Source organism: Pichia membranifaciens, assembly GCF_001661235.1.
Source record: "Pichia membranifaciens NRRL Y-2026 unplaced genomic scaffold PICMEscaffold_1, whole genome shotgun sequence".
Taxonomy (NCBI): Eukaryota; Fungi; Ascomycota; class Pichiomycetes; order Pichiales; family Pichiaceae; genus Pichia; species Pichia membranifaciens.
The window spans coordinates 1,006,522-1,022,857 of NW_017566982.1; the positions used below are offsets into that span (position 1 = coordinate 1,006,522).

The 16,336-nt window shown below is 42.6% G+C and overlaps 6 protein-coding genes across 6 annotated transcripts; 1 reads left to right on the forward strand and 5 right to left on the reverse strand.

Annotated features, from left to right (window-relative positions):
* Positions 1–129: 129 nt before the first annotated feature.
* PICMEDRAFT_29905 (hypothetical protein) lies at positions 130–1,413 on the forward strand (the record flags this gene model as incomplete). Its single annotated transcript, XM_019162609.1, has 1 exon — positions 130–1,413. The coding sequence occupies one exon, from the start codon at positions 130–132 to the stop codon at positions 1,411–1,413; it is 1,284 nt and encodes a 427-aa protein (XP_019019893.1).
* A 110-nt stretch (positions 1,414–1,523) lies between these two features.
* PICMEDRAFT_70390 (hypothetical protein) lies at positions 1,524–4,043 on the reverse strand (the record flags this gene model as incomplete). Its single annotated transcript, XM_019163627.1, has 1 exon — positions 1,524–4,043. The coding sequence occupies one exon, from the start codon at positions 4,041–4,043 to the stop codon at positions 1,524–1,526; it is 2,520 nt and encodes an 839-aa protein (XP_019019894.1).
* Positions 4,044–4,332: 289 nt separating this feature from the next.
* On the reverse strand, positions 4,333–5,979 carry PICMEDRAFT_70391 (hypothetical protein; the record flags this gene model as incomplete). Its single annotated transcript, XM_019163628.1, has 1 exon — positions 4,333–5,979. The coding sequence occupies one exon, from the start codon at positions 5,977–5,979 to the stop codon at positions 4,333–4,335; it is 1,647 nt and encodes a 548-aa protein (XP_019019895.1).
* A 335-nt stretch (positions 5,980–6,314) lies between these two features.
* PICMEDRAFT_70392 (hypothetical protein) lies at positions 6,315–7,127 on the reverse strand (the record flags this gene model as incomplete). The annotated part of the gene is made up of 1 exon (XM_019163629.1): positions 6,315–7,127. One exon carries the CDS (start codon positions 7,125–7,127, stop codon positions 6,315–6,317), a length of 813 nt encoding a protein of 270 aa, XP_019019896.1.
* A 235-nt stretch (positions 7,128–7,362) lies between these two features.
* PICMEDRAFT_14319 (hypothetical protein) lies at positions 7,363–12,510 on the reverse strand. Its single transcript, XM_019160321.1, has one exon. It carries the CDS (start codon positions 12,389–12,391, stop codon positions 7,430–7,432), a length of 4,962 nt encoding a protein of 1,653 aa, XP_019019897.1. The 5' UTR covers positions 12,392–12,510; the 3' UTR covers positions 7,363–7,429.
* Positions 12,511–12,685: 175 nt separating this feature from the next.
* On the reverse strand, positions 12,686–16,319 carry PICMEDRAFT_14320 (hypothetical protein). The gene has a single exon (XM_019160323.1). It carries the CDS (start codon positions 15,880–15,882, stop codon positions 12,913–12,915), a length of 2,970 nt encoding a protein of 989 aa, XP_019019898.1. The 5' UTR covers positions 15,883–16,319; the 3' UTR covers positions 12,686–12,912.
* Between the last annotated feature and the right edge of the window lie 17 nt (positions 16,320–16,336).

Below are 16,336 nucleotides of genomic sequence, written 5' to 3' on the forward strand. Positions count from 1 at the left end.
GCCTGACCACTTCATGTCGAAAAAAAAATACAATAATCCTCATGATAGGTAGAAGATGAAGTCTTTCATGTTCAGCAGTATAAACATAACCCCTTATTTTTCTATTTTTAGGAAGCCTCATCCCATAACATGACGGAAGAAATTACCAAAAAAACTGAAGAAATCCAACTCTCTGAAACAGAGCAGAAGATCACCCCATGGGAAGTCGAAGGTGCTGTCGTCGACGGTCGGGCAGTCGGTATCGACTATGATAAACTCATCACCCAGTTTGGTACCAAAAAAATCAGCGAAGAGCTTTTAAACCGTTTTCGTGCCGTTACCGGCCATGAGCCTCACCATTTCATGAGAAAAGGACTGTTCTTTTCGGAAAGAGACTTTAATCGTATCCTTGATCTCTATGAACATGGTGAACAGTTTTTCCTCTATACTGGACGCGGTCCCTCCTCCGACTCGATGCACTTGGGTCACATGATTCCCTTCCTCTTCACAAAGTGGTTGCAGGAAGTCTTTGATGTCCCTCTCGTGATTGAGCTCACCGATGATGAGAAGTTCTTGTTCAAGCAAAAGTTGACCATCGAAAACGTGAAAGATTTCGCCAAGGAAAATGCCAAAGATATCATCGCAGTTGGTTTCAAGCCTGAAAATACTTTTATTTTCTCAGATTTGGAATATATGAACCCAGCCTTTTACGAGAATGTCGTCCGTGTCTCTAGACAAATCACCACTTCCACTGCTCGTGCGGTCTTTGGGTTCCAAGATTCAGACTGTATTGGTAAGTTGCACTTTGCATCCGTTCAAATTGCAACTGCATTCCCTTCATCTTTCCCAGCCGTTCTGGGTTTGCCTCCAAAAACCCCATGTCTTATTCCTTGCGCTATAGATCAAGACCCTTATTTCCGTGTCTGCCGTGACGTTGCCGATAAGTTGAGGTTCAGCAAGCCTTCTTTGATACATTCCCGTTTCTTCCCAGCTTTGCAAGGCTCGACAACAAAAATGTCTGCATCTGATGAAAACACGGCCATTTTCATGACCGACACGGCCAAACAAGTGCAAAAGAAAATCAACAAATACGCATTCTCCGGAGGTCAAGTCACTTCTGAAGACCATCGTAGACTGGGTGGTAACCCAGATGTCGATGTTGCATTCCAATATTTATCTTTCTTCAAAGATGACGATAAATTGTTAGAAGAAACTTATAACTCTTACAAAAAGGGAGACCTCTTGAGTGGCGAAATGAAGAAGCTTTGTATTGAGACTTTGCAGGATTTCGTGAAGACCTTCCAGGAAAACCGTTCTAAGGTCGATAAAGCCACTCTTGATAGCTTCATGAAGCCTCATCAATTAGTTTGGGGCCAAAAGGAGAGACTTGTTCCTGCAAAGCCAAGAGAGAAAAAACAGCCAGCAAAGAACTGAGATTGATTTCCAACAGCTGTCAACACTTTAATTCACCTATTTACAGTATTTTTTTATTATCATTAATTCTATACTTATGAGTTTCTAACTTCACTAGATTTTACACCAAATTAAATTTCCTTCACTGCTGTTAATGCATCTTTCTCGATGGTTTTGTAGCATTCGTTAACAAATTCTTTGGAAATGTTGAACTGTTTACCAAATTCGTCAGTTGCAAACCAGTTTTGAGTAGCTTCCTTAGCTTTGACGATACTATCCTTGGTGGAAACAAGAAGCTCACTTCTATCGATGTCACGACATTTCTGTTTCACGAGCTTATGAGTCTTGTTGATCTGAGCAAGCTTGGTTTTCTTCCCGAAAAACGAAGCAGGCGAGCTCTGTTTGATTATAGTGAACAATATTTTTTCGTAATCCTGCAGTAGGAAGTAGTAATTGTTACACTCTGCTGAAAGCACATCTCTTGAAGCTTCTTCAATTTTAGGCTCCAAAGGAGTATCTTTAACAAGTAACCATTCCAAGCTGGATAATATCACTTTCTCCATATTCGAAAACGATTTCAAGCTGTCACTATTTTCTAGAAGGCACAGATACCTAGTTTTGTAGTCTTCCCATACTCTACTATGCTGATCATAGATGAGCAATTCGTGAAGCATCCAAATTGACACATATTTAGTATCGACTAAGCAACTAAATTTCGATTCAACGAACTTTTGTGGTGCTGGATGGACTTTATGGTCACCACATGCCCAAAGAATATTCCGATCGCTGTTATCATGGAGTTTCAAGTCGACATCAGAACCATCTAAAATAAAAGTATGATAAGCTTTTTTTAATAAGGGAATAAAGTCAGCCTTGATCTTGTCAATCGATTTATCACCCTCACGCAAACGAGTATTTTGAATGCTTTTTACTGCGGTGTGAACGTAAGAAGTTGAATTTTCGACTCGTATTTTAAACTCCAGGAAGCCTTTGAGTTTACTGAATGTGCTGTGCTCAAAACATGACATGACCATTGGGGGGAGTTCCGCTGCAACATTTTGGCTATAGAATTTCATAGCAGCAGATAACAGCTCATTTTTTCTAGTCTTGGATGATATATGATTCGTGAAATGTGAACTCAAAGTGTCCACTTGTAAATTTTTGATCTTCAAATTCTGATAAATTCTTGCCAATGGGTTGGAAAGGTTTGTATTCGAATACATGTGCGTTAGCCATAGTTGCAAGTGAAATTCGTAACTATTTTTAACCAATGAACTCTCAAGAAGAACAATGAGATTCAAATAGGTTTGCGTATCAACTTTATCCTTATTGATTGTTAAAAAGGATTGAATTGCAAAAATCAAGAACTCAAAACCTGCAAAATAATCAAATTCAACCAACTTGTTTTGCAAATGTTTCGTTACATCATAGTACTTGCAACAAATCGAAAAAAACTCTTTTTCTCCGTACAAGTCAGGTTTGATGAACGTTTTGATTTTCATGTAATTGACTAGACAAATTAGATCATTCTCCGTGGCACTCCTTCCGCCGGATACAACCGATTTCAAATCTTGTTGCGTAAATTTTTCTTCTAATACTTCAAGTATAGTTGCAACAGGAAGTACTTTGTTTTGAAGAAAATGAAACAAGTCCAAGAAACAACAGAGTTTATGCATGTATAAGTTCAGATAATTGAGAATCGCTTGCTTTTTGCCCATTATGTCAATGAATTCTAACACCTCGATCTTAGCAAGTTGGCTATTTCTTCCAACTTTATATGTGTTTATAACCTCATTTATTTTTTCCATACAGTGTAATTTCTTTGCAGCAAGTATAGCTAGTTTCCATGTATCCCAATCATCAACACCGATTTTGACTAGATAAGAAACACAAGAATCATAAAGCTCATCCCAGAGTTCATTCTTCTTGAGTTGTTCAAAAAACATTAAACGCAATTCCAAATCACTCTCTTTTTCAAGAAAGCTCTTCAGTTCTTCCAAACATTCTTTGGTAGAACCTTTCTTGAGAAGTAATTCACATTTGACAAACATTTGTTGTGCGTTCAATCCCTTTTTGAACGATTGCTCTACAGTTTCTATTATCTTCAACCCTAATGTGGCTAACAATTTGTCCTTACCATTGGCCAGTCTGTTTTTGTCTTTACAACAATCTATCACAACTGTCATTGTAGCAGCAGCCCAGAATTTGACCATTCTACCATTGTCAGTGTCAGCCTTGAACACCTTTGATAGGGCCATAGAAGCTTTCTGCATCCCCATAAGATCATTGTTATCAATGGTCTTTTTAAACCATTCGTAAGCTAAACTTGAAGATTGGTACTTTCGCATCGCAGTTTCATAAATGTCATCTTTCGGTTTGTAGTCTAGTAATTGAAATGTTGAATCAAGAATGTCTAAACTGTTAGGGTCTGAAGGAGTTTTTCCGGTAAAAGCCAAAGCAGATTCTAGAGCATCTTTAACCGTTGTAGAATCGGTGGGGGAGAGTGCAGCGTTGGCAAGAATGAAGGAACGGCACGCATGATTATAAGAAGAGCTAGGTTGTTGCACTATTTTCTTATCCACAAGTTTCAGAGCGAGCTTGTAATTGCCCGCTTCCAAGGCAGAATCAATCAATGGAAATCCAGTGGACATATTTGTTATTCACCGGATGTCTAGCCCAAGCACTTCACTAAATGGGGCAATCTGATGATATAAAATGAGTAACTTATAAACCTGAGAACCTCTTGCGGTTATTGTTTAAATCGAGGACTTTAATAAAAAATTTAGAAACTCGTTCTTGAAGTTTCATTTTTTCGTAGTGATTACGTAAAAGTCTTCAGCATTTGGTAAATACATTCGTTAAATATACGCGAAACAATAAACTATCTACTCACAATAACTTCATAGATTCATGCATTTTGAGGAGCTTATCAGCAAGGTGCTAGGCAAATAGATAATCTCCGCTAATCCATCTGTTCACCATATCCAAACTGTGGGATGGTTGATCGAACGGAACCATATGACCAGCATCAAAAACCCTCAAGAATGTCAGCAATCCGTTAGATTTGGCAGTTCCTGCATGTGATCCGTTTGCTTTTGAATACCAGTTAGTTGTGTTGGCGGCATTAAAAGACTCCTTTCCAGACCAGCTTAGCTCATTAGACCACCCTTGGTTTCCTAACCAGTTACAAATGTAGTCTTTGTCTCCTGCATAGATCAACACAGGAATATTCAGTTCCAAAATTTCAGCAACGAACTGTTGGAAAGGTTTAGGTTCGTCACCGGAAAGGATAAAATTTCTAAAGACTTGGTTGTCACAGCCAACATAAGACTTGACTTCAGAGCCCAATGCGGACATGACTTCGGGTTTGTTCAAGTACTCATCTATGGCGCTCATTTGTGGATAGCATCCGTCGCCCAAGCATGGCTTTCTGATATCGTAATAATTCAAACCCGTTTTCTCAAATGGGGTCATCATTCTCTCGCAGTATAGATTTGCCGGTAAACAGGTCAATGCCGTTTGCGATCTGTAGCACGTGTTAATCAATGCTGCACACCTGGGGTACATTTTCTCCAAGTCTTCACATTCGTCATCAGGAATTAATTGCTTGTATCCGGATTCGGTGGCATTGCATGCCATTGGAATGTAGTAGTAGTATTGGATCAATGCGTCAGTGATACCGTTACCGATCATTACAGAAGTCAAACTGAAAAATTTGTCCTCTTTATTTGCAATTACACTTGCAATATTTGGAATGTAATGGCCGGCATATGATTCACCAGCTATGTGGAAATCGTTCGAGGCAAAAGTGATAAACTTTGCAAAGAAGAGCTGTAGAAATGCATAAACGTCCTCTGCTGCTTGCTTGGTGGAAGAGACCGTACTTTTTTCAGCATACGAGTATCCGACGCCAACTGGTTGCTCGAGGAAAATAACCGAAGCGTTTGAATTCCATGAATATGGGTTGGAGACAGGGGTCAAGGTGGTACCGTTAATAGAGGATGGACCCAACTCAAAGAATAACCCAGTCATCGAGGAACAACCAGGTCCTCCATTCAACCAAAGGATAACCGGGTCGTTCTCTGGGTCGTTTCTACTTTCGAAAAACCAGAAAAACAAGTGCTTGTCCTCCTCATTGATGTCAAAGTAACCTGTCCACTGTTCGACCGTATCGACTCCTAGAACAGAAGGGTTTGACTCCACATGCTTTTTCACTCTTAACCCATACAAGGAGCTAAACTCCGCCAAGTTGATGTGCTCATAATTGGCTGTGTCTTTCAACTCGGGCTGTCTGAGCGCACTTTTCGGAGCCTTAAACTCTTCTGAGCTATAACGCTTGAGCTCCTCCTCTATTTTGGAGGCGTCCACAGTCTCCTCCAGCAATTCCCACGCCTCAGAAATCTTCTCATCAACAAGACCTTGATCAAACAGGCCCTCTTTCAAGTACTTGTCGAGAATTGGGTGGCGATGTTGCTGTTTATCCTTGAAGGAAAGGACGTTCTGTTTGTTATAGCCCAACACTGGGTTCGCAGATGCGGTGCTCACAAGAAGTGAAACAACCGCCGCAGCACTCAATGCAAGTTTCATCGTTTTGGGTGCTGGTTTATGTCGATGGTGTGAAGGTTTTGGGCCTCCATCAGACGACAGGACTGCCAGGGAAGGCAAAAACTACTTCAGTCCAGAATGAGCTGAATGTGACAATGGCGATACCCCTGGGGTTGCCTCTCGCCTCTGGGACGACACTTATTTTTCTCGGCTCTGTCCCAGAAGAGGAAGACGTAAGAGCTTATCGGGGGGGACAGCCTATCCGGCTTTGCGAGGCTTTACGAGGATGTGCACGGAAAAAAGCATTTGCTCATATTTCGAAGGTTGCACAGCTAGCTGTGAGTTATTAGTATATAATTTCAAGAAGCAGAGTTTATTTATTTGTCGAGGGATCCTCTGTAGATATGGTAGGCCGAGGCTTGGTTAGTGGCGAAGACCAAGGTTTCGGCAATGACGGTGTTTGCCGGTCTGGAGACAGCAAACAAGATCAACTCAGCAATGTCGGAACCGTACAGAGGAGTGGTGTTTTCGTAAACTTTCTCGGCCTTGGACTGGTCACCCTTGAATCTGACGAGAGAGAATTCCTCGGTGGCAACGTTACCTGGTTCGATTTCGATTACTCTGATGTGGGTGTTGATCAACTCCTCCCTCAACACGTGAGTGAAGGATCTCAATGCCGCCTTGGTGGCACAGTAGATACCTCCACCGGGGTATGGGTTTCTGCCTGCAACCGAGCCTAGCTGGACAATATCACCAGAGTTTCTCTCCTTCATCTGCTTGACAACCAATTGGGTCAACTGGATCATACCCAAGACGTTGGTTTCGAACATTTCCTCGACGTCCGCAGAGTCAACAGAGCCAATAGCGTCCAATCCCAATGCCTTACCGGCGTTGTTGACAAGGACGTCGACGATGGCAAATTCTTCTGGCAACGACTTCAAAAATGGAGCGATGGTGTTAACCTTGGACACGTCCAGCACATCGATGTGAACCTTGATCGAAGGGTAGTCCTTGAGCAAGTCGGCCTTCAATGCCTCGAGCTTTTCTTTTCTTCTTGCAGCCAACACGAGCTTGAGGTCACCCTTGGCGGCCTCTGCAAAATACTTGGCGGTGTGGTAGCCGATACCAGTGGAGGCACCTGTAATAAGAATGTTCTTTCCAGCGAGTCTTTGTGCAATGTTTCCAAACATTTTATGTGGTTGTATGTATTTCTGCTTGGCTTAGAGAGGTCCAGATATAATAACCCTATGTCTGGTCCTGCTCTTCTTCAGCCGGCAAAAGGATCCACTTATAAAGGCCCGACCCCCGGCGGCCGCTGTGGCGGTCGGAGCGGCGGGCGGGAACCCAGCTCCGCCACCACCAGGCCGGCCTCGTTTCGCCGAGAGCGGCAGGTGCCCGGTCGCTATCGGCCAGAGCTACATGTATGGGCAGGAGAAAAAGATACATTGGGGTTAAAAAAATAAATAAGAGAGTAAATAGACAATGTAGGTTGCTAATCGACAACTTTGCCGACAACGGCACCCGACGAGATGTGTTTCTCACTATCGTCAACCTTCTTGAGCGAGGTGCCCAGGGAGATCTGGCCCAAGAGGGCGTTGATGTTCGGGGTTCCTCCAGTCGGCGCAGGAGGTGGTACTGGTGCTGCAGAGAACGCAGGAGGAGGAGGAGGAGGAGGAGCTAAAGAAGGCAACTCCGGCGCCGCAGGTGGCGATGTTAAAGGTGGTGGTGGTGGTGGGATTGTAGACGGAAGTTCTGGTGCCTGGTTTGTAGGAAGAGGCGGAGCATCGAGCGGAGGCGGCGGTGGAGCGTCGGAAGATGGCAACAAAGGAACCTCGTTTGTAGGGAGTGGTGGTGCCGTAAACGCAGATTCTGGAGACGACGGTGGTGTTGGGTCGATGAACGATGATTCCTCGGACTTCGCATCGTAGAATTCGGAGTCTTCTCTGCCTTCGTTGGAGACCGGAGGCATGCTCAAAAGCGGTGCAGGAGGGGAAGCGACAGGGATTGGAGGAATGGCATCGGGAATAGGCGGTTGCGATAAAGTCGGTGGAGCTGGCTGGGACGGTTCGTCAGCAGCAGGTGAGTGGGGAGGCGGTGGGAAGGCGGGAGCCACAGGTTCTTGCGAAGCTGGTTGATCCACTTCGGTTGTTTCCGTGTTCTCAAACATGCCATCCACAGCTGGCGTTGGTGCTGGTGCTGGTGGGACGTACGAAGTTGTTCTCGACGGCTGAGAATTCCCTCCAAAGAGCATTGATGCAAGTTCCGCCTGCTTGGTTGCTGTTGGCATCTCGTCGTCAGAAGCCTCGTCGCCTGAGTCAGACCAGCCGTCGTCATTCCCTGTTCCCATCTGAGAGGCTCGTTGGGCCTTCAGCTTGTCGTGGTCAACCGACGCAACCTCGCTGGTCGAGTTAGAGTTGTTCTTCTGCAGCTTTGAAAAAGGATTGTAGCTTGGTGCTTGAATAGCCTCTTGCTTCTGCTCAACTGGTGAAGCAGCAGGCTTCAAATCCGTACTCTGAGCACCCATCATCGATGCAAATGGATTATTGCTATGGTTGGATGCCTCTTTAGAGTTGTTAGAAACAGGAGGCTGGACGTTTCCAACTGCAACTGCCTTAGGTGCAGGAACCGTCTGCTTCGCAGGTTCGTCCCAGCTGTCATCCGAATCTTGTTCTTCTTCCTTTTTCATGGCGGCCATCTCTGCCTTCAGTTTGGCCAATCTCTCTTCCTTCTCACGCTTCTTCCGCTCCTTTCTGGCCTTTTCACGTCTTTCCATCTCTCTCTTCTGCTCCAGTAAGGCCTTGTATTCGTCATCATCCTCATCCTCACTACTGCTGTCGCTCTCAAATGAAGATGGCTTAGCCGCTCTTTGTGGAGTTGGCCCAGTGGAACGAGGTGCCGGTGGTGCCGGTGGTGCCGGTGGTGCTGAAGATTTAGCTGGCGCTTTTTGAGCAGGTTGAGCAGGTGGGACTTCGTTTCGAGCAACTGGTGGCTGAGCTTGAGTTTGAGCTGGTGTTGGAGCTGGAGACTGAGATGGAGACTGAGATGGTGCTTGTTGCTCAGATGCGATATTTCCATTCTTTGGGGTAGGCTTCTCTCTTTTAATACCCATCTTCGCCAACCTTTCGTTCATTCTTTTTTCGGCCTTTTCCTTAATCCTTTTTGCCCTTTCTTCCGCAGCCGATAAACCTGAAGATGGCTTCGAGTTTTCAGCAGAAGTAGTGGCGGCAACGACTTTAGTATCTTGAGAACTTGGCAAAACCGAATTGGATTGTTTAGCTCCACCACTTGTACTCGATAGATAAGGATTCGACAACGATGATGGGGCCGAAATTGATGTTTTGTGAGCCGGCTTCGTGGAATTCAAATAATCAATAAACTCTGAGACTTCTGGGCTTTGAATACCCTCTTTCTTTTCCCATTTAACATGTCCAACAGACATGGAGTTAGTCAAATTAAGTGAATCAGAAACATCAGAAATTAAAGACTTGATCGAGGCTGAAATATCCTTCACCATACCCTTTTGCTCATCAAAATCCTTGCTAATTTTTACAATTTCTTCATTTAACTGAGCCTCGTTATCTTCAAAAGCATCAAAGTTAGGTGCAGGTTTGCCTGTCAACTTGGCCATCTTAGCTTGCAACAATGCCTTCTGTCTGGCGATTCTTTTGTCTGCTTCCGTTATTTCACCATTGGCGCCAGTGCCTCTAAATTCGACACCTGAAGGATTTTCCTTCTGTAACTTCAATCTGAAAATTTCGATTTTTGCTGCCTTGAGCTTATCGTCCATCTGGCCAATTGCATCCATCAGCTGGGGAACTTTGTCTGCAAATTTGTTTAATTTGGCGTTTAATTGTTCCTTCTCCTCAATAGAATCAACATTTCCGGTATTGGAAGAGTTTAGCTCCGATTGTAGGCTTTTAATTTTGGTTTTAAGTAATTCAATTTCGTTCAATGTTTTCTGCTCTTCATGATCAACAGATAAATCATTATCCTGAGCATCAAGTGCAGACAGCAAAATTTTTTTCTCATGGATCTGTTTCTTCAAATCATTGATTGAAAGTTTTGTGGAAAAAGCACTGGATTTTTCATCCTCCTTTGATCTTCTCCTGTGTCTTGAGTTCGAGACATAATTGATAGAATCATCATCGTTTTTGTATGTTGTTCCAGATCTATTTACACCTGGTTTAACATTCATAGAACTTCCAACACCACCGTTGGACGCTTGCTTTTTTAACTGATCTTTAATACTATCAACTGTATTCTCAAGAACTTTTGAAGATGGAGGGACAAGCTCTGGTGGTAAATAGCTAGGAATATCAAAACCATTCAATCTTCTATAAATCAAATGCATCGCAACTGCAAATTCATCTCTGTTCAATTTTCCCTTATTTCCTTGATCACAAAGAGTCCAAATTCTCTCCAAATCACCGAAACTCAAACCAGATTTGGTAAAAACTCCAATTGCAACGTCACCAGTGACAAAACCATTTCTTTCTTTGTCCCATTGTTTAAAAATATTATCATAAATAAGCTTTTCCTGCTTAGTTATAGCCCATGTAACGTTTGAAGCAGAGGAGCCTCCCATCCTGTTTTGTAATAAAGTTGACTGGGATTGCGCATTAGGCATAAAATGGGACTGCATCATGTCTAAACCTGGAAGTCCGCCAGTAGGGGTTGAAACAAACCCCCATTGACCAGGTTTGCCTGTTGGCATTGGTTGTAAACCGGTTTGCTGAGATAACATACCCGTTTGCTGAGGAAACAGACCGGTCCGTTGAGGCATAAGGCCGGTTTGTTGAGGCATAATACCTGTAGCTTGCGGTTGAAAGCCAGTCGTCTGTGGTTGAAAGCCAGTCGTCTGTGGTTGAAAACCAGTCGTCTGTGGTTGAAAACCAGTCGTTTGTGGTTGAAAACCAGTCGTCTGTGGTTGAAAACCCGTCGTCTGAGGCATTAAACCACCAGTTTGCTGGGCCATAAAACTTGTCATTGGAGGAGCAGTGCCAGTTGGTTGGGGCATCAAGCCACCAGTCTTTTGAGAAAAAAAGCCGGTAGGTTGAGATGTCAACATACCACTTGGTTGAATGGGAACCAGACCAGCGGTTTGTTGGGCGGTCAAAGGTGTCAATCCGGTTCTTTGAGCATTCAAAGGTGCAGATGAGTAACCCGTCGCCTGTGGGGCTATAGGGTTGTTGGTCGATCTATCATTTTTGATTCCAATGTTAAAATTAATAGCATCGACAAATCCGGTGACTTCATTTTTGATTTTGGTAGGTAATTCAAATGGAACAGATTGACCTCTTTTTGACATGTTTGCCAAATGTAAAGCAACACAAAACTCTGGGAACATTAAAGAACCCGATTTGTTGGTATCTGCCAACTCCCAGATTTGAGACAGTTGAACAGCAGATAGCTGAGATTTCATCAATATCGATCTGGCAGTATTGCCGTCCATTGCGTTCTCACCCTTGGGAACATTATTCCTGAAGATAGTTTCAAATCTCTCTTGGTCTCTTGCCGTAATGAATGAAAGTCTGATGTTTGGTAAGACCAAATCATTATTTTGAGAGCCCATGCTAGTCAATGAAGAAATAAAACCAGTTGGCTGAGCAGTCAACGGTTGACCTGATGTAAGCTGAGGCTGCAAAGGATTGGTATTCCAGCCCGTAGCCTGTGGTTGCAAGGGCATTGAACCAAAAGTGGTTGCCGGTTGTTGCTGCTGTTGATTCCAGCCAGTCGTTTGCGACATTAACGGTTGCTGGTAGCCAGTTCTTTGATTCAGCAGAGTTCCCGTAGGCTGTGCCAAAAAGCTGGTTAATGGTGGTTGCTGGTTTTGCTGTTGGTAACCCGTTCTCTGATCTAATAACCCGCCGGTTGGTTGAGCCTGGAAACTGGTCAGTGGTGGCGCTTGTTGATTCCAGCCAGTTGCTTGAGACATCAACTGCTGATTGGGTTGTTGTTGTTGTTGCTGCTGCGGCTGCAAATAACTAGTTCTTTGAGCCATCAAGCCTTGACCATCAGTTGGTTGCGATTGGAAAGAAGGTTGGAAACCGGTTCTTTGCGGCATCATTCCAGTCTGTTGAGGTTGAAAGCTCGTAGGAGGCTGTTGCTGCTGCTGCTGCTGCGTTTGTTGTGTTTGTTGTTGCTGCTGGACTGGCAGCTGATTCCAATTACCAGTCTGCTGGGCACTAAATTGTGATTGAACAGGCAATGGTGGAAGAGACTGTTGAGAGTTTATCTGAGTTCCGAAGCCATAACCTGTAGGTTGAGTTTGCAAATGATTGTATTGTGGCCCTTGAGATGGTGTTGACTGCTGCTGCTGCTGCTGCTGCTGCTGCTGCTGCTGCTGCTGCTGCTGAGGAGGAGGTTGTGGCTGAGTAGACCAGTTATTCCCAGCATAGCCTGTTTGCTGAGGATAACCCTGGTTATTCCCATACCCGTACTGTTGTTGGTACATAGTCAAACCTGAATTGAAAGGAAATAGAATACTCCTGTGTTACCTCACTAAAAGAAAATATATAAGATATTCTTCCCAAATCCAATTACTATTCAACGATGTCTGTAGGAGTTATGTTGCTAATACTCTGTGGAACGTTATGAGCCAGGAAGAACACTTACAAGAGGGTAAAAAAGCCACCAATGCAATATTGAAGCAATGTAGGAAGCGCACTTCGCACATCGCAATTTTTTGCCACTATAACAAAACGGTAGCCCCTTTCTAAATGAGAAACAGGAGGCACGTCGAGAAATATTTGGTGATTGAAAATAAAGAAAGTTAGTTAGATAGGGAACGAAAACCGAAACGTGTGTACTAGATACATCTGTAAATAATAAATAAGCAACAGTTAAAGAAATATATTAAATGGTCAAAAGGCTGAAAGGAAAGTAGAACAGAAAAAAAATTGAAATGATTTCTTGTATGAAGGAAGTCATTTGAAAGGCGTACAAAAATTAATATTACATTTATTAGAAAAAAGGTCAAACTTCGTTGATTTCATTCATGGATCTGACCAATCCATCAACTAGGTAAACCTTTAGCTCTGAAGAAATGTTTATCTCATCAGAAACCTTTTCTTCCCCTAAATGCACTCTGATGAGGCCTAACATCTCAATCAAAGGAACATTCACCTTGAAGAGCGTTTCAATTTTGTGGTCATCGTCATTATGATCAATCTCTTCGTCTCGAATCTGTTCAGCCAAAGTGTTATTGAAGTTGATAACATATTCGTTCAATGACTTCACAAGATCAAGGTCCAAAACTTCATATATGTTGAGCAATGAAATGAACTGGAAAAGACTTAAACTGCTTTGCTCCTGTAAATTTGCAGACTTTAACTTCTTTAAAATCATGAATATTTTCTCATAATTGTACGTCTTCGTAAGCTCTTGTTTTAAAGTTGCGCATAGTAAGCCTAGTTGAATGTCCTTGTTGCTTTTACGCACCTCCGAATTTTTGTATAGGGTCACACAACTTGAAAATAATTCAACGCTCGGTTTGGTGAAATACTCCAAAAGTTTCATCTTTAATATGACTTCATCGTTGAGCATTTCTGGTATAGCTGTGACCTTACAACACAATTCACTTATACCGCACTTGAGCGCGTCGCTCTGTTCAGAAACAAGCTTGAACTTTTGTTTGTCGGAGCTCTTAAACTGCATTGATGTAAGTTTGAGAGCCTCCAATTCCACAAATCCCTCCATTGACAATTTCAAATATTGAGAAACTAAATCATACCTAAAGATCTGGAGGAGGTTTGTTGAGACAGAATTCACACTTGCATGCCTAAAAATCTTTTCTAATTCAATTTCGTTGAGATTTTTGTGGATGAAGTCAGATAATCCATTGCAACCAAGGAAATCAAAAGATTCAATCCAATACTTCGAGGCTATTTTCTCGAGCAAAAAGCCGTTTGATGTAGAATTTAAGATGAAGAAGTATTTTTTCTGATTGAGCCACTCGCTTAGTCTCTTCATATACAGAGCCTTGAGGAAACAATTTTGAGGTGTATTTGTTAAACTTAATGTCTTTATGGTGGCTGAAAAAAACTTTCTGTCCAATCTATTATTCGCTAATGAATTTAGCAAACTCTTTTCAGATTCAGAGTACACAATTTGAGAGTTTGTTTTTATAGAGTTTGATGGGTCTTCCAAACTGAAAAACAAATGTAGAATGGAATCGTATAAATTGATGTTCTGGTTTGCAGAGTCCTTCGTGAGTTTCGAATATGTATGAATAATTGAAGGGAAAACATAAGAATAGAATAAGTAGAAGGAAAGTGATAGTTTGATAATGCCTGAAATAACTAATTTGGTATCGAAAGTCATGCTGTTCATAGTGGAACCCAATGAAAAGATTGGCAATGCGGAAAGTCCCTTTCGATCAACAGCTGAAGAACTGGCAAAATCGTCCAACGAGGAAGCGCCCAAGGTGCAACTGATACCACCCATAAGTAGTTTATTTGTCAATGACTGATGGTCGGGCATCATTTGGTTGCCCAATTGATTGGAATTCTGGTTGGCATTGACATTGTTAACATTCATGTTAGCATTTTGATTTGATACATGACTAGTTTGTAGCTGGTTCTGCATCTGGTTCTGCATTTGGTTCTGCATCTGGTTCTGCATTTGGCTCTGTATATGATTAGCGTTCAAAGATTGAAAGTTCGGATCGGCTGGAGATACCAAGTTGCTCCCATTACTACTACTATTGTTAAAAGGAGAAGAATGTAGGCTTGGATTTTGGTATATTTGTTGTTGATTGAACAAAGAATCTGACCGAATACCACTTGAGTTTATGATTTTTCTCAGCTGATAATTTTGTTCTCTCAATACATCATTCTTCTTTTCCAAATGCTTAATGTACTCAGACGCTTTAGAGAGAATGGTTGCCTTGTTCAATTTTTTAGCAGGTTTTAAGCCATCTAATTTTTCTTCATCATCTGAATAGCCATCACCCTCGTAATAATCATCCGTTTCTTCAATCTCTTTACCGGTACTTCTAGTTCTATGGTTGCCGTTTTTGGCCACAAGTATTCGCAACGCAGGAACACAGTTTCTCAACTCAATGATCTTGGAATTAATATTAGTTCTGTATTTCTTCTCAATGAGATTGTGAGAAGATTTCACTTTGCGACCTTGTTTTAGCAAAGGAGATGCATTACCAGAGCTATCTATTGGGTTTGGCGAAGGTGACTCCTTTTTGATCAAGTCTTCCTCTGCTTCATCCACTGTATTCAATGTCGCCATGTTTTGTTGTACATTGTGGTAATTGTCGTGAGTGTTGAAAGTGACTGTACTATTGGAAGCTGATTCAGCCATAGGAACTGGAACCAAGGATTGAGGATAGAGGATATCATTGTTCATGTTCTGGGTATTGTTCAGATCAACGTTGAAATCATTATCATCTTGGCTGTACTGAGAGTCGACATTGGAATTTGTTGCACTAAGAAAAAAATCGTCTGGCGAAGACCCTGTCGAGTAAGGAGACAGGATTCCTGAATTTATGGAGCTTACAGCATCGTTCAAATCGTTAAAGTTGACTTCAGAATCAAAGTGTGATGAGCTGCTGTTATAACTGCCGAATCTAGGACGCTCGTCTTGCTGAGTCTGTTGATTGTGGATGTTGTTTTCGTAGGAAGGAGAAAAAACAGAGTGGTCAAAGTTATTTGTCAACGACTCATTTATTGTGATTGGAAGATGATTATGGGATTCTTGCTGCTGGTGGCGTTGTTGGGGGACATTTTGGTTCGATTGAGGCTTTTGAGAGTCTTTCTGTGATTGCTGAGCCTGCTGCATGCGTTCCTGCTGCTTCAACTGCTGCTGCTGCTGCTGAAGAAATTGCTGAGTTCGCTCTCTCTGCTGCTGTTGCTGTTGTTGTTGTTGTTGTTGGTTTTCTGGGTTTAAATTGGCAAACAACTGTTCGTAGTCATCAAAGTTAATGTTTGACATCTTGTTGGGAGTAAAAAAAAAATCTCTAACTGCAGGAGAAGTAGAGAACGGGATATATCACTGAAAGCCAAAAGCGATAATCAGGGACTGCTGTTCTTCGTTCCTTGTTGTAATATCTAGGTATTGTTTGACCCTGGGTGGGTAATAAACAATCTGGAGCTGCTTAGATGAAAGCGTGCGGATTTGTATTTGTTAAACACGCCGATGGCACCAACACGATCGACACGGCCAGCACACGCACACTATCTGCTACGCTGGTATTCTGGCAATCGAGGACTCTAGAACTCTTTGCTCTGGCAAGAACAAGACGAGCAGAATATGAGAACCTTGGAGATAAGAAGAAAGTCGGAGAACAGCGGAAAAAAATTCCTGACGTGACGTATCTTACGGACGGCGGTGTGCTTCTTTGATAGGCACTGCGGCAACAGGATGACAACGACGAAGACGGGAACAA

Bases quoted from the DNA above. Each gene is read 5' to 3' on its own strand.
- PICMEDRAFT_14319 (XM_019160321.1), bottom strand. From the start codon at position 12,391: ATGTACCAACAACAGTACGGGTATGGGAATAACCAGGGTTATCCTCAG.
- PICMEDRAFT_14320 (XM_019160323.1), bottom strand. From the start codon at position 15,882: ATGTCAAACATTAACTTTGATGACTACGAACAGTTGTTTGCCAATTTA.